The sequence below is a fragment of the Trachemys scripta genome, chromosome 7 (assembly GCF_013100865.1).
Source record: "Trachemys scripta elegans isolate TJP31775 chromosome 7, CAS_Tse_1.0, whole genome shotgun sequence".
Taxonomy (NCBI): domain Eukaryota; kingdom Metazoa; phylum Chordata; order Testudines; family Emydidae; genus Trachemys; species Trachemys scripta.
Genome location: NC_048304.1, coordinates 46,680,626 through 46,705,402, shown reverse-complemented (window position 1 = coordinate 46,705,402; position 24,777 = coordinate 46,680,626). Strand labels below are relative to the sequence as shown.

The 24,777-nt window shown below is 50.4% G+C and overlaps 1 protein-coding gene and 1 long non-coding RNA gene across 2 annotated transcripts in view; one reads left to right on the top strand and one right to left on the bottom strand.

Annotated features, from left to right (window-relative positions):
• The window catches only part of DCAF1 (DDB1 and CUL4 associated factor 1), a 113,703-nt gene that overhangs the window by 10,753 nt on the left and 78,173 nt on the right, over positions 1–24,777 (top strand). Inside the window, exons 3-5 of the mRNA XM_034775400.1 lie at positions 9,799–9,875; positions 13,281–13,354; positions 23,798–23,911. Coding sequence (XP_034631291.1) covers positions 9,799–9,875; positions 13,281–13,354; positions 23,798–23,911 — 265 coding nt within the window. The remainder of the gene's footprint in view (positions 1–9,798; positions 9,876–13,280; positions 13,355–23,797; positions 23,912–24,777) is intronic.
• On the bottom strand, positions 710–3,503 carry LOC117879890. Its single transcript, XR_004646408.1, has 3 exons — positions 3,401–3,503; positions 1,939–2,453; positions 710–1,187 (listed from the first exon to the last, which is right to left on the bottom strand). It is a non-coding gene; the product is annotated as an uncharacterized LOC117879890 (long non-coding RNA).

Here is a 24,777-nt window from a genome sequence, read left to right as displayed (position 1 = left end):
TCGCATCTTCAGGAACTCTGGTCTATTTGAACAGCTGCAGGAAGGGACTTACTTCCCAGACAAGAACAGGAGTACTTGTGGCACCTCGTTCCCAGACAAGAAAATTACTGTTGGGGATGTTGAAATGCCTATAGTTATCCTCGGGGACCCAGCCTACCCCTTAATTCCATGGCTCATGAAGCTGTACACAGGCACCCTGGACAGTAGTAAGGAGCGGTTCAACTATAGGCTGAGCAAGTGCAGAATGGTGGTAGAATGTGCTTTTGGAGGTTTGAAAGCGCGCTGGCGCAGTTTACTGACTCGGTTAGATCTCAGCACATCCAGTATTCCAATTCTAATTGCTGCGTGTTGTGTGCTCCACAATATCTGTGAGAGTAAGGGGGAGACATTTATGGCGGGTTGGGAGGTTGAGGCAACTCGCCTGGTGGCCAATTTCACACAGCCAGACAACAGGGCGATTAGAAGAGCGCAGCAGGGCACGCTGCATATCAGAGAAGCTGTGAAAGCCAGTTTCATGACTGGCCAGGGTACGGTGTGACAGTTGTGTTTGTTTCTCTTGAAGTTACCTGCCCCCTATATATATGAAAGGAAATAAAGTCAAAAAACTGTTAATTATTTGTTGCACAACACATTGAGAGAAATCCGAAGATAGACTGGGGGAGGGAGGAGGTATTTGGTTAGGGGGGTGGAGGAGGGAAGGACAAGTCCAGAAACCAAATCAAAAGTTCGCATATGCCAGCTTTCGGCTGCTTGGGCGATCCTCTGGGGTTGAGTGTGTGGGTCGCTGTAGCCTCCCCCTCGTGTTGTTGGGCCTCTGGGTGAGGAGGCTATGGAACTTGGGGAGGAGGGAGGGCGGTTATATAGGGGCTGCAGCGGCAGTCTATGGTCTTGCTGCCTTTCCCGCATTAGATCCACCATACAGCAGAGCATGTCAGTTTGCTCCCCCATGAGCTCGACCATAGCGTCCTGCCTACTCTCATCGCGCGCGTTCTTCCTCTCTTTGTGTTCCTGTAATGCTTTACGGGACTCCGCAATTGTTTGCCTCCATGCATTCAGTTGGGCCCTATCAGTGCGAGAGGACTGCATGAGCTCGGTGAACATGTCGTCCCGAGTTCGTTTTTTCGGCCTTCTAATCTGGACCAGCCTCTGGGACGGAGTAGATAGAGTCCGCGTTGAAACATTTGCACCTGCGGGAGGAGAAAAAGGGAGGGTAGTATTTTAAAAGATACATTTCAGAGAACAAAGGGGACACTTTGGTGTGAGTAAGCCATCACATATGGCTGGGCAACAGAATTCAGCTTGCAGGCAGCGTAGGGGCATGTGGAGTTCTGCTTCTTCTACATACATTTCAATGCTTTCAAACTGCTGGGCCCCCTTTCCCATAGCAAACAATGCCTGGTGGGTTTGCCATATAAAAGGAGGGCCTGTGGGCTCTCTGGGATGATCGCTTCACACAACACTCCCCCACCCCCACCCCCACTGCACCCACCGCATGGCTCCGATGATGCTCTGAGCAGGGATGAGCCCTTTAAACTAAACGCGAACAGCCCAGCGTGGCTGGGTTTCCCGCCCGCCCCCCACCACGTGGCTCCAATCAGGCTCTCTCTCACCAGAAGTACCTTCTCCAGGGTAATGGTCTGGGAGCCCGCCTTGGGAGTGGGGGGAGGCTATTGGCTCCAGCGTTAAGAATAGTTCCTGGCTACGGGGGGAAAATGGATTCCCCACTTGCTGCCTGTGCACTGTTGTCGTCCTCCTCCTCCTCCAATGACTCTTCCTCCTCGCTCCGTGCAACTCCCTCCTTGCAGGTGTCCATGGACAGTGGTGGGGTAGTGGTGGCGTCACCCCCCCATAATTGCATGCAGCTCACGGTAGAAGCGGAATGTATGGGGCTGTGACCCAGAGCGCCCATTCGCCTCCCTGGCTTTTTGGTATGCTTACCTGAGCTCCTTGATTTTTGTATGACACTGCTCTGTGTCCCTGGAGTAGCCTCTTTCCGTCATGGCCCTGGAGTCTTTAGCGTACATATTTACATTCCTTTTTTGGAACGTAGTTCTGCCATAACAGACTCGTCTCCCCAACATGCGATGAGATCCAGTACCTCCCATTCGGACCATGCTGGAGCTCGTCTGTGAATCCGGGACTGCGTGATCTCCTGTGATGGTGGACTCTGCATGGTTGCCTGTGATGGTGGACTGTGCTGATGGTCACCTGTGCTGATGGTGACCAAACAGGAAATGAAATTCAAAAGTTCCTGGGGCTTTTCCTGCCCACCTGGCTAGTACATCGGAGTTGAGAGTGTTGTCCAGAGCGGTCACAAGGGAGCATTCTGGGATAGCTCCTGGAGGCCAATAACGTCTAATTATGTCCACAATACCTTTAACCCAGGATTGCGATCTCGATTTAAGCGCTACTCCACTTGCCGAGGTGGAGTACAGAAATCGGATTAAAGAGCCCTTTAAATAATAATAAAAAAAAAAACGGTTTGGTCATGTGGACGGAATCTTTTTTTTTTTTTTTTTTTTTCCAAATTAACTCGGCTAATTCCGAAATAACAGACTAGTGTAGACCAGGCCTAAGTTTTCTTTAAATCTTCTAGGCTCTTCCCTTTCTCTGGAGGTGATAGATTGGATCACTTTTTTAACAGCCCCAAACTGCCTTATTTCAGTGTGAGTGGTGAGGACATGACCATTCGCTTTCCAGCTTATGGCTGCCTCTGCTCTTTAGCCAAAGGACTTAGCCTAAGAACAAGGCCTTAGACCAGGGTTCTCAAATTTTTGTACTGGTGACCCCTTTCACATACCAAGCCTCTGAGTGTGACCCCCGCCCCCTTATACATTAAAAACACTTTTTTATATATTTAACACCATAATAAATGCTGAAGGCAAAGTGGGGTTTGGGGTGGAGGCTGACAGCTCGCGATCCCCCCATGTAATAACCTCACAACCCCCAGTTTGAGAACCCCTGCCTTAGATTATCATAGTAAGAGAAGGCCTATAAACAGGCAGACTGATTTTGATTCTTGTTTTGTACCTCTATAACTAGCTAAGTGATAAGAATACACCTAAATTCTTAAAGTATAGGCCTTTGCAGACAGGCCTGAATATCTATATCCTAACAGTAACTCCTTTCACATAGCAAGCCTCTGAGTGCGACCCCCCCCTATAAATTAAAAACACTTTTAAAATATATTTAACACCATTATAATGCTGGTGGCAAAGTGGGGTTTGGGGTGGAGGTTGGCAGCTCGTGCCCCCCATGTAATAACCTCGCTATTCCCTGAGCGGTCCCGACCCCCAGTTTGAGAACCCCTGGATTACGCTAATGTTTGGAGTGAACGGTTGAGAGGATCTTGATGTTATTAGCACATCTTTCACTGGACAGACTGACTATTGGAACTTACCACAAAGAGTACTTTTACTGTGCAGACAGTTTTAATGGATCTCAGCTCCCTGCAAGCCAACCTCACTGATTCCCTGCTGGACTTGACAAACTCCATGAGCATACACTACGGCAAACAAGGTCCTCCAAGTTAGTCTGAAGACACTGAGCCTTTTGGGAGAGTGGTTTCCAGAGGCTTTGCTGTAGTGCTGTTCGGCGTCGATAGCTTCAGCGGAGTGGTTTTGGAAAGCAGCTGGCTCTTGCTCCTTGCTTTTATGGAAGTGATGCCAAAGTTCAGTACGGATCTGGCATGTTGACATTTTTGGCTTCAGGCAGATATAGAGATTGCTTTAAGGCAACTGGTGAAGAGGATCCATTGGACTGAGCAGTAGCTGAATTTACATTGCTGTAGAAAGCAATAAGAGAGTCCCAACTTTCAGGAGCTTAGCAGCATAGCTTTACTCCATCATCTGCTTTGAGGACAGGATGTAGAAGTGCTCCAGACTGGCGTCTGCCTAGATTTAAGGGAGTCTCTTGGGGTGTCTCCGCTCTGGATATTAGATGCTCCCCACAGAGATTGATTGTGCTCGGTGATGTTTCAAGGCACATCTGACTCTTTTGTATATTGTTGTAGACTCTAAGACAGAGGAACTTGTGGTCATGCTTGTCAGTGAGTGACATTTTTCTGTTTCCTTCCTCCTTCCGAGTTGAAATAGAGGAAATCTTTGAGGGGTAAAACTGCATGAAATGTGCTGACAGCACACACCAAAGTGTGGTGTTGCAGGCTGTACTGAAGCATCATGAGAAATGCTCTGAAAAAAATGAATTGTCAGCTATAGGCAAACTCTCATGGTGTCAAGGCTTCAATGTAACCTGTGGTAACTATTACAAATGTGACAGTAAAATTAAATGACAATAAATGGAAGTAGTCCGTGACTCACAGAGTGACAGGCAGCATATAAAACAATGTCTCCAAATAGGCTTGTATATCCCAGAGTGTCAGAAGGGTGTTTTTTGTTTTTTTTTTTTTTTTTAATGCTGAGGGGAGAGCTCTCTCCCATTGGCATAGAGCGTTTTCACCAGAGCTGTATGTACACATGGCGTAACTTACACACTCCTAAGTGGCATGTGTTTGTAAGTAAAGGAGGTAGAAAGCTACCTATGTATGTCCCCTTACCTCACTCTCCCTCAGATGTGCGGTGATTAGCTCAGGTGCACTTGAGGATCTGACCCATAGTCTTTTCAAATATAACCTGCAAAGAGAAGATAAAGAGATTGGGAACGAACAAAACAAAATGGGGGGCATGTGCTTTTGCTTTGTCTTCACGTGAAAAACTCTAGGTTCTGCATTGTATGGATGACTGGAAAACTAGTAGGTGTATGACGTCAGATACACCAAGAAAGTCAAGGAAACATTAACTGAGAGGGAGCTGACTCTTATTCAGTTTGTTCAAGACCTTATTTTTGTTTCTGTTTTTTTTTTAAACAACACCTGTTGAACTAAGCACTTGGGAAGGGAAACTTAATTATTCACCACTCCCACTTCTTCAGTTAAGGGTTGACAGAGCCACCAATCAAAATTTGATTTATCCAACCAAAAAGGAAAAATGGGACTAAACACTCAAGGCATTTTTTTGGGGGTGAGGGGGAGGGTTAAGGGGGAAAATCAAACAAACTTTCTTGGAGGGTGGTTGTCGGTGAGGCAAGAACTCTTTCAGACCGCTGTCATGCATTTTAAAGAAACACATTTCTCTTTCCACTTCACAGGTCAGCTTTAGAAAATGAGTGCTTTTGAGTTTTGACTAGCTAAGTGATTGCACGCATTCATCTCAGTTACAAACATAGTCCATGATATAATATATACACACCCACACACCCACCCACCCTAGGTTTGACTATGGTAATGTTCTCTTCCATGGGACCGACTGCTCATAACGTGATTTGACTGCCCACCAAAGCCAGGTGGCCTGATGTTACATGTGTGTTCTGTCCTATCTGTCAGTTCAGTCTGAAATTCAAGATGCTTGAAAGGCCTAGGGATGTAAAAGTGTAACTAATTAACCAATAAGCAGTCTTATCGGCTTAGGTCAGGGGTCTCAAACACGTGGGCCACATGCGGCCCGCAGGGCTATTGCCTGCGGCCCGCCAAGAGGCCAGCGCCCCCCCCCCCCCGGCCTACCTCCAGGCCAGGGGTGGGCAAACTACAGCCCATGGACTACATCCAGCCCGCGGGATTGCCCCCCCATGGCTCGCAAGACCCGCGCCACTCCCTGAAGCGGCTGGCATCACGTCCCTGCAGCCAGAATGGGGAGGAGGAGGGGGGGAAAGCGGAGGGCTTCGTGTTGTACTGGCTTCCAGGCACCACCCCCCCGCAGCTCCCATTGGCCGGGAAGCGAGGCCAAAGGGAGCTTCCTGGAGGAGTGGCAAGCAGCGCGAGGAGCCCTGCATCCCCCCTCCCCCAGGGGCCGCAGGGACATGGTTCCAGCTGCTTCCCGGAGTGGAGCGGCGCGGGGGAAGGGCGGGGCCAGGGCCAGGGCAGGCAGGCAGTCTGCCCTGGCCCCGGTGTGCGCCGCTGCCACCCTGGAGCCGCTCTATGTAAGCAGCTCCGGGCCAGAGCCCGAAGCCCTCCTGCACCCCGCCCCCCACTCCCTGCCTGCACCCCAACCCCCTGCTGCACTCCAACTCCCTGCCCTGAGCCCCCTGCCTGAATCCCAAGCTTCTGCCACACCCTGCACTCCCTCCTGCACCCCGCACCCCAACCTCCTGCCACAGCCTGCACCCCAACCCCTTGCTGCACCCCTGCTGCACCCTACACCCCAACTCCCTGCCCTGAGCACCCACCACAGCCCTCCTGCCCCCTCTGGGGGCAGGGAGGAGGGAAAATGGGGTGGGGACTTCAGGGAAGGGGTTGGAATGGGGGCAGGGAAGGAGTGGGAAGAGGCGTGGCAGGGGCGGGGCCTCATGGAAGGGGTGGAGTGGGGGAAGGGGCAGCGATGGGGTGGGGTGTCAGTGATGCGGCCCTCGGGCCAATGAACTAGTCCTCATGTGGCCCTCGTGGTCATTTGAGTTTGAGACCCCTGGTTTAGGTTAACAATTAAACTAAGCTGCCTCCCATGACTGGGTTCCCTGCGGCCAGCCCTGGGCAGCCAGAGTGCCGGTTCCGGGGCCAACATGGCAGCAGCAGAGGTCTGGTCTGGTGGCTGGAACCCTGAGCACAGGGAGGCAGCAGAGCCCCCCAACCTGGGCTGGCAGCTTGGATGCTGGGCACAGGTGGCAGAGGAGCCCTGCATAAAATGTGGGAGTGCTGCAGCACCCCACCCCAGTTCACCGCCTATGTGAACTCCTTAACGGTTAACTGTTTAACTGATAGAATTTTAAAAGGTTAAACGGTACTATTTTTAGGTTAAATGGTACTTCCCATCCCTAGAAAGGTCTAACTAGTCTATGGCCTGGTCTACACTAGGAAATTAGGTCTGTATAACTATGTTGCTCAGGGGTGTGAGAAGGCCTCCTGTCCAAGTAGGTAAGAATCTTCACTGAAGTGCTACAGCGGTGGTGCTGTAGCAGATTATGTGTAGACAAACCCATAAACCTGATTTCTCAGATCACATTTCCTCCTCTGTCTCCCCATGGTCTCTGTGCTCAACAGGCACTCTCAAAGTGTTAATTCCCAAGGAAAAATTGTTAGAGTTGACAGTAGGATGTTCTATATAAAGGTGTACCCAATTGTACAACTTGCGGTTGCTAGAAATCCACCAGAGCCCAAATTCAGCAATCTTTTAGTGCAAGATGCAGTTTACTTCTCTTCAGAATCAGGCTGACAAACATGAAATACTGGAACCCTACAGGGCAAAGAGTCTTGTGAAAGTTAATTGTCTCTGGCAAGACAAGTGATTTCCCTGGTCATTACTGATTACCATGTTAAGCTGTTGTTAATATAGTAAAACATGCCCAGATTTGGCAGATAGATACATTCCTTCATCATGAACTGCAACAGATACTTTTGCTCCTTTCTGCTCTTCCTCAGAAGCATCCGATATACACCTCTACCCCGATATAACGTGGTCCTCAGGAGACAAAAAAATCTCACCGCATTATAGGTGAGACCACGTTATATCGAATTTACTTTGGTCCCCCCTCCCCATTCCTTGTTCCCTGACCGCCCCCTCCAGAGACCCCTCTCCCTAATCACCCCCAGGACCCCACCCCCTACCCAATCCCCCTGCTCCCTGTCCCCTGACTGCTCCGACCCCTGTCCACACCCCCCGCTCCCTGACAGGCACTCACCGGCAGCGGCGGGAAGCGGAGCAACATGGCCCCAGCCCGCTGCACTCTGCCACCTCCCAGCCGCAGCGCTCCGCTTCCTGCCGCCTGTGAGTGAGGGGAGGTTGGGGAAAGGATGCCCTCCGTACTCACCAGTAGCGGGAAGCGTAGTGATGCGGCCCAAGCCCGCTCCGCTTTCCTTGCCCCAGTCGTGTCACTGGGGGGGAGGGGAGGTTGGGGAAAGGTTCCGCACTCACCTGTGGCGGGAAGCAGAGTGCCGCGGCTGGGAGCTGGCGGAGTGGAGCGGGTTGGGGCTGGGCTGCTCCGCTTCTGCCGCTGCCGGTGAGTGCGGGGGGATCCCTTCCCCCAAAACCACTCCCCTGAGCGACACGGCCGGGGCGAGGGAAGCGGAACGGGCTGCTCCCGGCCCCCCGCTAATCCCCTGGGCCACTCGGGGACTGCGGGGCCCCCAAAATTGCCTCCTCCACAGCTCCTGCCGCCTAGACCCTGGCGGGGGAGGAGTCCCTGACCGCCCCTGAGACCCTCTGCCCCTTATTCAACCCCTCGGGCCCGGCCCGGCACTCTTAACACACTGCTCAGAGCAGCGTATCAGAGCTTTACCGCATTGTATGCAAACCCGTGTTATATCGGATCGCGTTATGTTGGGGTAGAGGTGTATACTGAAAGGTGATGGTGACTGAGTGGAATCCTGCAGCACACTCTAGGGGAAATCCCCAGGAAAAGAGAAGTGCATTTGCTCCTCTAGGAATGAAAGTAGCTGCTCGAGTGGACTTGCCTAACCTGTAATAGACCATAGGCTCATCATCAGCACCTGAAATATCAAAATCCTGACAAGGACCTATAGACAGACTCTGTAGCTGCCTCAGTGAGACCTAAACTAAGGGGGGGAAGGAAAGACACCATGGGAATAAGATGAATTTGCTGAAGGCTTTGAATTTCAGATCTTGACTTTATCCTAATTCATGTATCCTTCTGCTGGAAAACTTCAGAAAAACAGATAGGGGAGCATTTAATGCCAAAAAATTTGTTGGTCTTCTTTCATTTGTAAAATAATGATCAGTGTCTCTGATGACTTAGCATTTCCCACTCTCAGGTACCTCTTCTGCTCTTCCTAGAGGAGCAGGAACATAGAATTTCTTATAACTGTTCAGGCTGCTAGTCATTGTCTGGAATTTTGCCTATAGCTTTAATGTCATGGCTCAGGCAAGGGGAATGTACAACTTTAAAGCTGCTCCCATAACTCTCCTGCCTGGTACAGATGAACAGTTAGTCTGGTGTAAGGCTCCATGGGGGCTGGGGGCGTGGCTGCTTGAGTCCATCCTTACTCCAGCCCCACAACTGCTGACTAATTGTCTGAGGAATTGAGCAGGGGCCCAGCTGAGCAGGGTTAGATCCCTCAATGTTATTTCAGGTGGTTGAGGAGGGGGAAGAAATCAGAGGGTATGCCCCCTACGCCAACAGCCTGAGCAAGGACGGGGTGGAAAGCCTTCTCATGTGACATCTTTACTTCTTGTAGTAGAGTATGTGGTGGTGAGAAATTCTCTCCTCTTTAACCCTCCCTCCAACCCCCCCACCTCCCCAGAGCAAAAATAATAAAGCCTTATGAATTACAGTGGCTCATCTATATGTCAGGGAGGCAAAAAGCAATCTGAAATGCTGTGCCGGGGAGGCTAGAGTGGGCAGGAGTTTCCTACCTGATATCTTGAAGGCCATCAGTGCCAGAGTTTTGAGGTAGTGTGACGGCAGGATGGTTTTTCTCTTTGTGTCCTCACCTTATGCATAGCATTGAAGCAGTTCAGCTGGATGCACTGCCTCTTTCAGAAGAGGAAAAAGTGCTTTCTCTCCATCTTTGGGACTCCGCAAAGAGAAGCGGTCAAGCTACTTCAGTATAGCCTGCTAGCATATCATTAGAACGTTGATATGTGATCAGTGTTTTGGGAGGGGCAGGCATCCTCTCTCACTCGCTCTTATATGTATCCAGTGGATGCCTGGAATCTTCTGGTGGTTCACAGAGTACAGTTTGAATGTGAATTGATGGGTTGTTATAGTATTTTGGCAAATAGAGTGTTTAGGAGCTGTCCATTGGGGAAAGAAAATGCATGTGGCATGTTTACTTGATTTTTACTCCCTCCCTAGAATGTCTGAGTTAATTGAGAAGGAGACTGAAGAATACCGCAAGGGGGATCCGGACCCATTTGATGACAGACACCCTGGTAAGGCCTGGTAAACACAATGCCTTGTGTGTGACCCCAATCTGTTTCAGGAGAAAATTAGTCATTCATATGTTTAAAATATACCCAAAAAAACTAGCCTGAAGGTCCTCGCTGATGGTTAAGTCCTGGCATCACTACTCAGCTTACTAACCTTGTTTTATAGTTTTGTCACCTGGCATTTCTGACTGTAAGAGGTCTAGGCTCCAGGCACAATTTTGAATGGCTTTTCTGGATGTTGATGTCGGGACTAATTTGGAGATACTTTTCTTGTGCCTTGTCTATACTAGAAGCATGATAGCAGCATAGTGTAGACGCAGCCTACAGCAATGTAATGGGTTTTTCCATCGCTGTAAGTTCACCACCTCCCTGAGCGATGGTAACTAGGTCAATGGAAGCATTCTTCCATTGACCTAGCTGTGTCTACACCAAGGGTTAGGTTGACATAGCCATGGTGCACAGTGGTCTCTATTTTTCATGCCCTTGAGCACCAGAGCTCATGAGAACATAAGAACAAAGAACGGCCATACTGGGTCAGACCGATGGTCCATATAGCCCAGCTTCTTGTCTTCCAACAGTGGCCAATGCCACATACTTCAGAGGGATTTAACAGAGCAAGTAATCATCAAGTAATCCATCCCCTGTCACCCATTACCAGCTTCTGGCAATCAGAGGCTAGGGACACATCAGAGCATGGTTTTGCATCCCTGCCTATCCTGTCTAATAGCCATTGATGGACCTATCCTCCATGAATTTTATCTAGTTCTTTTTTGAACCCTGTTATAGTCTTGGCCTTCACAACATCCTCTGACAAAGAGTTCCTAAGGTTGACTGTGCGTTGTTTCAAGATGTACTTCCTTTTGTTTGTTTTAAACCTGCTGCCTATTAATTTCATTTGGTGGCACCTAGTTCTTGTGTATGAGAAGGAGCAACTAATACTTCCTTATTTACGTTTACCACACCAGTCATGATTTTATAGACCTCTATCATATTCCTCCTTAGTCGTCTCTTTTCCAAGCTGAAAAATTCCAGTTTTATTAATCTCTCCTCATATGGAAGCTGTTCCGTACCCCTAATAGTTTTTGTTGCCCTTTTCTGTACCTTTCCTAATTCCAATATATCTTTTTGAGATGGGGCAACTAGATCTGCACACAATATTCAAGATGGGGGTATACCATGGATTTATATAGAGGCAATATGATATTTTCTAAAAAAAGAACAGGAGTACTTGTGGCACTTTAGAGACTAACAAATTTATTAGAGCATAAGCTTTCGTGGACTACAGCCCACTTCTTCGGATGCCACAAGTACTCCTGTTCTTTTTGCGGATACAGACTAACACTGCTGCTACTCTGAAACATGATATTTTCTGTCTTCTTATCTATCCCTTTCCTAATGATTCCCAACATTCTGTTAGCTTTTTTGTCTGTTGCTGCACGTTGAGTGGATGTTTTCTGAGAACTATCCACAATAACTCCAAGATTTCTTTCTTGAGTGGTAACAGCTCATTTAGATCCCATCATTTGGTATGTATAGTTGGGATTATGTTTTCCGATGTGCATTACTTTGCATTTATCAACATTGAATTTCATCTGCCATTTTGTTGCCCAGTCACTCAGTTTTGTGAGATTGCTTTTGTAACTCTTCACAGTTTGCTTTGGACTTAACTATCTTGAGTAATTTTGTATCATCTGCAGATTTTTCCTTCTCACTGCTTAACTCTTTTTCCAGATCCTTTACCTCTGTTGACCTAAATTTTAAATGTAAACCTAGCCTGGGTCTCCAGATATCCAATTTGGAAGAGGTTAGAGATTGCAGTCTGACTCTCATGCACCCTCTAGTGACTGGACATAGAACAGCACTGCAGCCACAGAGAATAGATTGGTCCTTCAGTATTCCAGGGCTACAACAATGATAGTGGCTTCTAATGGCATTGAGTGAAAATTCTTTACATTTTGGCTGGAGGCACTGTTTTAGGGAGGTGGAGCCCTTAGGCAGTATGGGTGTGGAAGGAAAAATGCTACCTCAACAAGGGTGGATTTGATTTAAATCATGGCTTTCTACAGAAAAGTGCATTCTTGTTGGTTGTTATAACCTTAATACATATTCTTCACATCTCAGAGATAGAAGTAGGTTTCATTTTTAGAAGGTACACACTACATTTTTAAACAGAGCTTTTTTTTAAAAAACTTTTAAGATTAGTTTTACAGCTATATCAGAAAATGAATGAATGATTGGTTATTTCATTTACCAAAGGTAATTGAAGCAGATATTTATGAAGTCATTGGGAGGTGAACTATCTCCAATTCAACAGGTTAATCATTAATATTTGGAGGAATTTCTTGCCATGCTGTATTAGAGGGGGCCATCAGCAAGCAGACATTTAAATTGTTTTATTTAACTAAAACAACAACGTAAAGTATTTTGGATTTTTTTCTTCAATAGCAAACATATAATATTTTAACAAAACAAGCATATGTCCCTCGCTTCTCGCATTTATCTCCAGACACCTTCTCCTTGTCCAGATCTATTCCGCCCCCAACAATCTTCTATTCATTGAACTTGTTGAAACTTTGCACTTTTAGAGAGAGGTTAGGGATTGACTCTATATACACAAATTTGCAGAGGGACAATAGAGTTGAGGTCTATTATTTCTCACCTCTATATATTTATTTATTTAAAAACATTTTTGCTGTTAATAAGCATGTTACCTCTAGAGATACAAATTCTCAGTTTGAGAACTACAAAACTAAGCATCTCTGATGGTATCTTCTAGACTGAGCACTAAGTCCCATTGGGTAGATAGAAAGATTAACCCAAATAGAAGCCTGTGGAACCCCATAAGATTGGGTCCTTAATCCATGAACTGTTGGAACTCATTTACAAAACTTTTCTTAAACATTACATGAATATATTGTCTCATACTATAGAATTAGAATTTATCATTCCTATTCCATGATGAGATATCTTTGAGTTATAAGGTATCTTATCTAAAACTATCTTTAGATAGGTTTTTTCCTCAAAAACCTTTTATCAAAAAAATCTGATTTAAATAAAAAAATCTGAATTTTTTATTTTTTTTAAAAAATCGTTGATTTTTATCCACCCTGATCTCAACTACTGAATGTCTTAATTCACATGATTTCTCATGTAAGTCGTCTTTTGTGTAAGATCGATCCTGATAATTGGGGTATCCCACAGCCGGTTTTTCTGTGACATGACCTAGTTTTATACTTCAGTGTTGGCCATGAAGCCTAGAGCTCATTAAGCGACAAGCCATTTAGAGCTGTCCAGTTTACCAAGCGACTGTCTCCTTTCTTTGCTCTTCCATTCATTTTTGGTTGTAGTATTTTGTTTAGCTAAGGAGGTTTGAATGACTAGCTCAGCCCCTTCTTTGTGCCTTGCCAGGTCGAGCAGATCCAGAGTGTATGCTGGGCCATCTGCTGAGAATACTTTTCAAGAATGACGACTTCATGAATGCGGTAGGTTTGCCATTTGCATTTATCCTAAGAATAATAGTTGGCAAATGATGACACTTCCCCGTTACCTGTAACGGTTTGTCTTTATCTGCCCTGGGCTGGTTATCCTCACTGCTTGTGTTTTTTGTTTTTAGTCCAGTCCACGTTGGAGTTTTTCTACTGTTAGGAATATTTCTTCCAAATGCTGGTTTTAAAAAAAGGTTAAATGTGGGCTGGTCCACACTAACTCCCCAGTTCGAACTAAGATACGCAACTTCAGCTACGTGAATAACGTAGCTGAAGTCGAAGTATCTTAGTTCGAACTACAAGGTTCTTACCGCGGGTCCACACGCGGCAGGCAGGCTCCCCCGTTGACTCCGCGTACTCCTCTCGCGGAGCAGGAGTACCGGTGTCGATGGCGAGCACTTCCAGGATCGATTTATTGCGTCTAGACAAGATGCGATAAATCGATCCCAGAAGATCGATTGCTTACCGCCGAACCTGGAGGTAAATATAGACGTACCCTGTGATTTGCCTCCCTCTATTAAAGTGGAGGGAAGGAAGTTTTCTAAATGTAAATCATCATGCACATACTGATTGGCCTCTCAGAGTTGGTAAGACAACTCCCACCTGTTCATGCTCTCTGTATGTGTGTATATATATCTCCTCAATATACGTTCCATTCTATATGCATCCGAAGCCTATATGCTGTAGCCCACGAAAGCTTATGCTCTAATAAATTTGTTAGTCTCTAAGGTGCTACAAGTACTCCTGTTCTTTTTGCGGATACAGACTAACACAGCTGCTACTCTGAATACTGATGTATTCTGAATACAGTAACTCCTCGCTTAACGTTGTAGTTATGTTCCTGAAAAATGCGATTTTAAGCAAAACGATGTTAAGCGAATCCAATTTCCCCATAAGAATTCATGTAAAGGGGGGGGAGGGGTTAGGTTCCAGGGACATTTTGTTCACCAGACAACAGACTATAGAAGTTCTAAGCGAACAATTTAATACTATATATAGCAATGATGAGGTGGTGAAGTCAGAGGGTGGGATATTTCCCAGTGAATGCCTTACTGCTAAATGATGAGCTAGCACTCAGCTGAACCCTCAAGGGTTAATGCATTGTTGTTAATATAACCTCACACTCTACAAGGCAACATGAATGGAGGGAGGGGAGACAGAGAGCAACACACACACACCCTGTGCGAGAGAGAGAGAGATGCGTATTGCCCCTTTAAGTATGCTGACCCCACTCTAAGTACATTGCCTTTTTAGGTAGATTAGCAAGTTGAGACAGCAGCTGCTGCCAGCAAGCTCCCTCAGTCCTGAGCCCTGTAGTGTCCCCCCAATCCCCCATGGAGATAAGGTACAGGAGATGGGAGTACAGGAGCAAGGGGGGAGGGACACCCTGACATTAGCACCCCTCTTCCGCCGCCCCTCCACCCCGCACAGCAAGCAGGAGGCTCCCAGTAGTAGCTCCAAGGCAGAGGGCAGGAGCAGCACATGGCAGTGGGGGGGAGGGACAGCTGAGCTGCCTGGCAATTGATAGCCTGCTGGGTGGCTGCAGCACAGAGAACTTAGGGGAGCAGGGACCTGATAGGGGAGCTGCCGGTCAACCCTGGTTCCAAGCCCCCACCTGCTAGCTCCAATGGCCTGCTTTTTCTGTAAGCAATGGACAAAGCAGGCAACTGCCAAACATTATAAGGGAGCATTGCGCAACTTTAAATGAGCATGTTTCTAATTGATCAGCAACGTAACAACATTAACCCGGAGGACTTACTGTAATATAAATAAGAAAAATGGAGTCAGGCCTGGTCAAGATTTGCCAGGTAAACTGTTAAAACAGTCTCTAATACTAGTTTAAAAACCATATAATGCAATAATTCCAATGATTACGGGCTACGCCTATGGATGCTTTTACATGCTGGACTGGTTGCGTGAGCTGGAGAAGAAAATGAGTTTCTTCTTCGAGTGATTGTTCACGTTCATTACACATTAGATGTGCGCGCGCCGCGTGCACGAATGTCGGAAACTTTTTCCATCAGCGGCTCCCGTCGGGCCGGCAGGGGACCTCCCCTCACCCCCCCGCCAGAGCGGCGCCCTGCTCTAGGGTGTATATATATATATCCCTGCAGGCCAGACCCTCCCTCAGTTCCTTCTTACCGTCCGTGGCGGCGTTGGAACAACTCTGTCTCTCGTCTGAGAGTGTCCCTTAGCATAGTCGTTAGTGTTATCTTTACAGTTATCAGTTCTTTAGTAGCTAGTGTTAAGCTTAGCAGTTATCAGTTCTTTAGAAATACTCAAACTTCTTGTATTAGGTGTTTGGTCAACCCCGGCACTGGCCCTGGGCGGCAGGGCATGCTGCACGCCCAAGGCTTCAAGGCTTGTGCCATGTGCCGTAAGCCTATGCCATTAAGCGATCCACACGACTCGTGTCTCCGTTGCCTGGGGGAAGCACACCAAAAAGAGCGCGGCAAGATCTGTAAGGCTTTCAAGCCCAGGACTAAGAAAGAGAGACTTTCGCCTTAAGCAGCTGCTCATGGAGACGGCGTTACAGCCCTCCACTTCGACGGCACCGTCAGCCTCTGTGCGGAGTGCCCCGGCATCGGTCCGTGATCCGGCGCCGGCGGGGCACCCTAAGCCCACGGCACCGGATCAGCGAGAACACCTCCGGCATCGGTCGTCTTCGCCGACAAAATCGAGGGGCCAACCCAAGGCCCGAGGACGCTCCCCACATAAGAGGGCAGCGCCCACAAAGACCTCGAGTGCGCCTAAGGCCGTTGTGGCCCCGGCACAAGTCCCGGTGTCAGTGGCTCCGGCGTAGAAAGGCCCGTCGAGCCCTGGGATAGGCGCGTCGAGTGAGGAGGAAGGGCTGGAGGATCTTTTGGAACAGCCCTCCACCCCGGACACATTTGAGGCAGCAAAGGACCTCATTGAATTGTCCACTGAGGGCCCCCTCCAAACCAAAGACGTTCCGCCGAGACTGCCATCCAGAGGCAAGCCGGCAATGGTGCGCCCATCACGGTCGCCATCTCGGCACCGTTCACGGCGCCAGTCCCGGTCGAGCTCCGCCTCGGTGGACTCCCGGCTTCCCTCCGCGCAAAGAGCTGCACAGCCGTCGGGCCTCAATAAGCGCTCGGCACCGACCCAGCAGCCCTACTCGAGTAGGCACCGGGACGTGTCAGTTACACAATCCCCGAGACCGACCACCCGTAGTCGTTCCCGATCCTGTGGTCACCGGTACTGATCCAGATCGGCAAGATGCTACTCCCGGTCCCGGTCACGGAGGCACTACTCTCCGACCCCGGACCGGCACCGTCCCACGGCACCGCCGTGGCCTTCCAGATCACCGTCCGTGGTTTCAGAGGCAGACTCGGGCCGGTACGGCTGATATGCCCACAGGACACAGGCCAGTAGGGACCACGAAGCCGCTTGGCATCCTCAATGGGGCCAGCCAGGACAATGGCCATTCTGGACCCCTTGGGCCTACCACCAGCAAGGCCCCCCATCCAGGACCTCGAGATCTGGGCCCTCGGGACACCGGTCCCGCTCTCCGCAGTGGCGCCCGCCCTCTCGCAAGGAGGCCATGGTCTCCAGACCACCGGAGCAAGAAGGGGCAGACTCGGCACCGAGCCCGGTACCGTCTCAGACCCACGTCATGGGATGGGCCCCAGAGGAGCGCCCAGTCGGTGAGGAGTTGCAGGAAGACGAAGATGCGCAAAAGGCCCTGACCTCTTCCTCCTCACCAGACGAAGCCGTGGCGGGCACAACAGTGTCTGGCCCTCCCCCGATTGATCATTGGGCGCACCAGGAACTGCTCTGCCGTGTAGCCCTCGATCTGGGCTTGCAGGCGGAGGAGACGGTAGAGCAGGAGGACCCCATGGTCGACATCTTAAGCCCGGAGAGCCCCTCCAGAATCGTGCTCCCGATCATAAAAACGGTCCAGTCCAACTACAAAACAGTATGGCAAACGCCGGCCTCCAGTACACCAACTGCGAAAGGCGTGGAGAGGAAGTACTTCGCCCCATCTAAAGGGTTTGACTTCTTCTTCTCTCACCCAACTCCCTCTTCGCTGGTCGTCTCCGCAGTCAATGAACGAAAGCGTCATGGCCAACAAGCCCCGGCCCTCAAGGCCAAGGAGGCGAAACGCTTGGACTTATTTGGGAGAAAGGTCTACTCGTCTGGGGGCCTCCAGTTGAGGATCGCTAATCAACAAGCGATTCTGTACAGACACAACTTTAATTCTTGGGCATCAGTCTCCAAGTTTAAGGAATCCCTGCCTCAGGACTCACAACCCGAGTTTACGGCTCTAGTGGACGAAGGGAAGGCAGTAGCCAAAACCTCCCTACAGGCCTCCCTTGACTCCGCGGACGCAGCTGCTAGGACAATCGCGTCAGGGGTAGTAATGAGACGCTCGGCATGGTTCCAGACTTCCGGCCTTCCACCAGAGGTGCAAAACACCCTCCAAGACCTTCCGTTCTAGGGGTCAGGCTTGTTTTCGGACCAGATGGATGCCAGACTACATAGCCTCAAAGACTCTCGAGCGACCCTCAAGTCGTTGGGAATGCATACCCCAGTGACACAGAGGAAACCCTTCAAGCCCCAACCACCACAGAGGCAGTACCACCCTCGTCCTCGACAGGAACCGTACTGCAGACGTGGCAGGGATAACAGGCAGAGACATAACAATACGCCTAACCAGGGCCAAAGTCATGGCCAAGGCAAGCCGCAGCCAGGAAATAAGCCAGGGTTTTGAAGCTGCGATCGAGGACAGCGTACCACACTCTATTCCGGATCCATCTCTATGTTTCAGGGACCGCCTGTCCCGTTTTTACCGTGCTTGGTCACATATAACATCGGACCGCTGGGTCCTGCGCATGGTGGTGGCGGGCTATACCCTTCAGTTCTCCTCAACCCCTCCCTCCCATCCCCCTTCCCCGTCCCTCTTCAGGGACCCCTCTCACGAGCAACTCCTCATGCAGGAGGTGTGGACCCTCCTCACAGTAGGAGCAGTGGAAGAGGTCCCCCCAGACCTAAGGGGGAAAGGATTCTACTCCTGGTATTTCCTGATTCCCAAACCAAAAGGGGGCCTCCGTCCCATTTTGGCTGATCAAAACACGTTTCCGTATGGTCTCCCTTGGAGCTATTATCCCATCCCTGGATCCGGGGAATTGGTACGCTGCCCTCGATATGAAAGATGCGTATTTTCACATCGCCATCCACCCGGCCCACCGGCGGTTCCTGCGCTTCACCATCAGCCAGCGCCATTTTCAATTTACGGTCCTGCCCTTCGGCCTGGCAACGGCCCCACGAGTGTTCACAAAATGCATGTCCGTGGTGGCAGCTTTTCTTCGGAAGAGAAAGATGCGCGTGTACCCGTACTTGGACGACTGGCTCCTTGCGGGCAGGTTGGAGGCCGAGGTCCGCTCCCAGGTGACGCTGGCTCTACAGGTGTTCTGCAAGCTCGGCCTACTGGCCAATTTGCCCAAGTCCTCACTGATCCCCACGCAGAGACTGGACTTCATAGGAGCAGTCCTGGACTCGGTGGCGGCACAGGCAAGTCTTCCAGTGTCACGGTTCTTGGCTATTCAAAGGGTCGTAAGTGCCATCCATCAATTTCCCACAACCACGGCCAGGTGCTGCATGCAAATCTTGGGGCACATGGTGGCCTGCACACATGTAGACAGACATGCCCGCCTAAGATTCAGGCCATTAGAGTTGTGGCTGGCCCAAACGTATCGCCCCAACAGAGACCCTTTAGACCTGGTGGTGACAATCCCGGCTCAGATGTTGAACTCCCTCCGCTGGTGGCTCGATCAGCAGCAGGTTTGCGAGGGGGTCCCCTTCGCTGCCCCGCAACCCACTCTGACGTTAGTAACAGATGCGTCGGACCTGGGTTGGGGGGGCGCACCTGGGGGACCTGCGGACCCAGGACTTATGGTCCAGGGAAGAAAAGTTGCTTTACATCAATCTGAAGGAGCTAAGGGCGGTTCGCCTCGCCTGTCAGACCTTCCATGCCACCATAGAAGGCCACAGCGTGTCAGTTCTGACAGACAACACTACCGTCATGTTCTACATAAACAAGCAGGGCGGGTCCCGATCCTCTTCCCTCTGTCACGAGGCGTTCCGCCTATGGGACTTCTGTATAGCCCATTCAGTCCACCTAATCACAACATATCTCCCAGGGGTCCAAAACGGGTTAGCAGACCGCCTCAGCCGGTCCTACCACATGCACGAATGGGCATGGAGACGGGACGTCCTGCATTCAACCTTCCAGAGGTGGGGGTTTCCCTGGTGGATCTCTTCGCCACCAAGGGCAACAGCCAATGCCCTCAGTTTTGTTCTTACCAGAACCTCAGCCCGGGCTCATTGGTAGATGCCTTCACGATTCTGTGGGGCGGGAGCTTGAGGTATGCCTTCCCTCCATTCCCGCTCATCCACAAGGTCCTCCTCAAGACCCACAGGGACAAGGTGGCAGTCATCCTCATCGCCCCAGCGTGGCCCCGCCATCATTGGTTTACGACCCTGCTGGAACTGTCCATAACCGCGCCGATTGCCCTCCCCCTCCATCGCGACCTCATCACACAGGACTGGGGTCGCCTACTCCACCCAAACCTACCGTCGCTACATCTCACGGCGTGGTATCTCTCTGGCTAAACGATACGGAGCACAGGTGCTCTCACCAGGTCCAGCGAATTCTTCTTGGTAGTAGGAAGCCCTCCACAAGAGCGACCTACCTTGCCAAATGGAGGAGGTTCTCCCACTGGTGTGAGCCTCATCACATACAGCCTCTGCGGGCCTCAGTCCCATCAATTCTGGACTACTTGCTGCACCTCAAACATCAAGGGCTTGCCCCCGCCTCAATTAAAGTGCATCTGGCTGCCATATCGGCGTTCCATCCTGGGGAGTTGGGAGTTTCGGTGTTCTCCAACCCCACAGTAGCCCGATTCCTCAAGGGACTGGAAAGGGTGTTTCCCTATTCACGCCGCCGGTCCCTGCGTGGAATCTCAACCTGGTCCTAACTAAACTCATGGGGCCACCCTTTGAACCTCTAGCCTCTTGCTCCCTCATGCACCTCTCATGGAAGGTAGCGTTTCTTGTGGCCATCACATCGGCCAGGAGGGTATCGGAATTGAGAGCCCTCACTTCGGAACCTCTTTATACAGTTTTTCATAAGGATAAGGTGCAACTGAGGCCACACCCTAAATTCCTTCCAAAGGTGGTCACGCATTTTCACTTGGGCCAAGACATTTGTTTACCGGTGTTCTTCCCTAAGCCCCATACAGACCCAAGCCATCGCACCCTGCATACCCTCGATGTCCGTAGGGCCTTGGCATTTTATCTAGAACGGACAAGGCCATTTCGCAAATCAACTCAACCGTTTATTGCCATTGTGGAGCGAATGAGAGGCCAGCCTATCTCCACGCAACGCTTGTCAGCATGGATTGCGCTTTGCATGCGCACGTGCCATGAGCTCGCCAACGTACCAGCCCCGGAGATCCGGGCTCACTCGACTAGGGCCTGTAGTAGGTTTGGGCCGAGGTTTGGCCCTCAGCGGGGCTGTGGGGTGTCCCAGTGCCTCGCTCTGGTCTGGCGGTAGTCCGGGGCAACGGGCACACAGTTAGGGGCTCAGGCCCATAAGCAGGAGCTGAGTCCAGAGGTCCAAAACCCAGGCCCTTAAGTAAGGGCTGAGGCAAAGTCTATAGTGGCCCGGGCCCTAAGTGAGGGCGGAGCAGTAATCAAATAGTCAATCAAAGGCCCAGTCCCTTAAGCAGGGGCTGGGTCGGGGTTTGTAGCAGCCCAGGCCCTAGGTCAGGGCGGGGCAGCAAGCAAATAGTCAGTCAGAGGCCCAGGCCCTTAAGCAGGGGCTGGGTCGGGGTTTGTAGCAGCCCAGGCCCTAGGTCAGGGCGGGGCAACAAGCAAATAGTTAGTCAGAGGCCCAGGCCCTTAAGCAGGGGCTGGGTCGGGGTTTGTAGCAGCCCAGGCCCTAGGTCAGGGCTGGGCAGCAAGCAAATAATCAGTCAGGTACCCAGCCTCTCTAGGCCAGGGGAAACGGGGAGTCTGCCACCCAAGGGGTGGGTGGCAGGGGGGACGCAGGCCCTCCCACTCCACTGCGTCCCAGCCCGGGGCCCTAGCAACGACGGAAACTTGCTGCTGTCAGTGGGGATCCTGGCCGCAACACACTCGGCTCTGGCAGTGCAGCAGCCAGACTGGGGTCAGCTGCCCCCGGGCTACTTCCACATTCCCCCTCGGATGGTACCTGGGCCATCTTGGTGTCGTCGGTGCTCTCCACCAGCATTGGCTCCTCGGGGTAGCTGGCGAAGGGCAGGCTCGGCCAGTCCTCCTCGGGGTAGCTGGCGAAGGGCAGGCTCGGCCAGTCCTCCTCGGGGTAGCTGGCACGGGGCAGGCTCGGCCAGTCCTCCTCGGGGTAGCTGGCACGGGGCAGGCTCGGCCAGTCCTCCTCGGGGTAGCTGGCACGGGGCAGGCTCGGCCGGCCTGGTGACTCAGCAGGCCGGTTGCGGCCTGCAGCTGTTTCCCAAGCGGGAGCTCGGCCACGGACGTCTGCTCTCTCCGCTGGCCTGGGCTCCACTGAGCTCTGCAGGCGAGCTTTTATACTTCCGGGTCGGGGCCGTGACCTCGGAGGGGCGGGCGCCTGACCCGGTGGCTCCGCCCACGTTGGGATTCGGGGAGCTTCAGCCCTCAGTGGGGCTGTGGGGTGTCCCACCGCCTTGCTACAGAGCCCAAGTGTCCTCGGCGGCTTTCTTGGCGCAGGTTCCACTCCAGGAAATCTGTAAAGCGGCCACCTGGTTGTCGGTGCATACGTTCACAGCCCACTAGGCGATCCATCATCAGACCAGGGAGGACGCGGTGGTTGGCAGGACTGTGCTTCAATCGATTGTTCCTTGACTCCTACCCTCCTCCAATGGTAAGCTTGTGAGTCACCTAATGTGTAATGGACGTGAACAATCACTCGAAGAAGAAAAAACGGTTACTTACCTTCTGTAACTGTTGTTCTTCGAGATGTGTTGTTCACATCCATTACACTTCCCACCCTCCTTCCCCTCTGTCGGAGTCTCCGGCAAGAAGGAACCGGAGTGGTCGGGTCGGCAGGGATATATATACCCTGCAGCGGGGCGCCGCTCTGGTGGGAAGGAGGGGGCCCGCCGGCCCGACGGGAGCCGCTAAGGGAAAAAGTTTCCGACGTCCGTGCACGCGGCACGCATACACCTAATGTGTAATGGACGTGAACAACACATCTCGAAGAACAACAGTTACAGAGGTAAGTAACCGTTTTTTTAGGGGACTGAGCAGAGGACTAAGAGCTAGGAGTTACTGGTTCTTTTCCTGCACAGCTAATGCTTTGTACTTACAACATTTTATTTAATATTTAAATTGCAGTAGCACCCAGAGGCCTGAATTAATATTGGCCCTATTGTTCTAGGCCCTCTAAAAACTCAAATTAATACATGAACCCTTCCCCAAATTGCTTGCATATCACTTGTCAGACTATAAAGAATCAGTGAAAAGAGATACAAATAACTAAGAAAAAATCTTGTGCATTGAATTTTCTAAACGAAGTAAATGCCGGTTATTCTCCTCTGCCTTAAGCTATCATTGATTAGCTGGTTTCGTATAGGCATTGTAGCCTTACAGATCAATCCAGGGTAGGCAGTATAGAAGAGAGAACTTTATTTGGCTGAGAAAAAAATAAGTTGTGCTGTCCTTCCACTTCTTTTCTGATACATCAGAGAGGAAAAGTCACCAGGCAGTTGGCTATGCTCTCTCTGAAGCTATGTCTATACTATAGATTATGTTATCATAACTTACGTTGCTCAGGTGTATGAATAAACCGTGATCCTGAGCAACATAAGTAACACCCACATGAGCACTGTCCACACCAGCGCTTATGTCGGCAGGAGAGCTTCTCCCATCATCATAGAGTGTCTTCATCAGATGCCCTGCAGCAGTGCTGTATATGTAGACAAGCCCTAAAGTGTAGGTCAAGGATTTGCACCAGGGATAGGCAACCTATGGCACGGGTGCCGAAGGCGGCATGCGAGCTGATTTTTAGTGGCATTCACTGGCCACTGGTCCGGGGGGCTCTGCATTTTAATTTAATTTTTAATGAACCTTCTTAAACATTTTAAAAACCTTATTTACTTTACATACAACAACAGTTTAGTTATATATTATAGACTTATAGAAAGAGACCTTCTATAAACGTTAAAATGTATTACTGGCACGCTAAACCTTAAATGAAAGTGAATAAATGAAGACTCGGCACACCACTTCTGAAAGGTTGCCACCCCTGATTTACACACTAACAATACTACTGGTATCTTCCCCTTTGCTCCCATGTTTTGTGAAGCTAGGGGAGTCACTAATGATTTCACTGTGTTGCACTGTTTTGAGTCAGAGTTGAATTTCAGGCCACTCCTATTCCTGATATTCTTCCCCCAGCTGGTGAATGCTTATGTGATGACAAGCAGGGAACCTCCATTAAATACTGCTGCCTGCCGACTCCTTCTGGACATCATGCCAGGACTGGAAACTGCTGTTGTCTTTCAGGAAAAGGTACCATGTAAACCAAATCAAATCAGTAACAAAGAACTTCTGTATCACCATACTGATAGGCGCCAATTCTGTGGGTGCTCCAGGAATGGAGCACCCACAGAAAAATTTAGTGGGTGCTTAGCACCCTCCGGCAGCCAGCTCCCCCCCCGCACTCTTCCCAGTGCCTTCCGTCCACCAGCAGCTCTGCTGATCAGCTCCTCTCTCTCCCTCCCAGCACCTCCCACCTGCCGCAGATCGGTTGTTCCATGGCGTGCAGGAGGCGCTGTAGGGAGTGGGAGGAGCGGGGACAGGGTGCGCTCAGGGGAGGGTTGGAACTGGGTCGGAAGAGACAGTGAGGGAAGAGGTGGTGCGGGGGTGGGAGCTTGGGGGAAGAAGTGGAGTGGGGGCGGGGCCGGGAAGGGGTGGGGCAAGGGTGAGGGCTTGAGAGAAGGGGTGGAATGGGGGCAGGGCATCGGCCAGAGCAGGGGTTGAGCACCCCCAAAGCAAGGAGGAAGGCAGTACCTGTGACCACACTGGTCGACAAGAAGTCCGACACAATCTCCTTTAGGCATTCTAGCCCCTGGCTCCCATCCAGACAACCAAGTCTGATATAGTGAGAGGTTAATGAAAACCCATTTCACCATATGTGAGGTTCTTACTGTTCCCAAAGGATCAGACACTTACCCCAGATCAATATGTATCTCAGATTGTATACAAATATCCTTCTGGCAGCCAATCCTTAGTAAACTAACTAAAGATTTAATAATAAAAGAAGAGAGTTATCAAATATATCAATATACACACAAATGATTGCAAAGTCTTTATATCAGGTTTATAGCAGTGATGGAATAGATGCAGGCTTATGAAGTCTCTCTGGTAACTTCCAA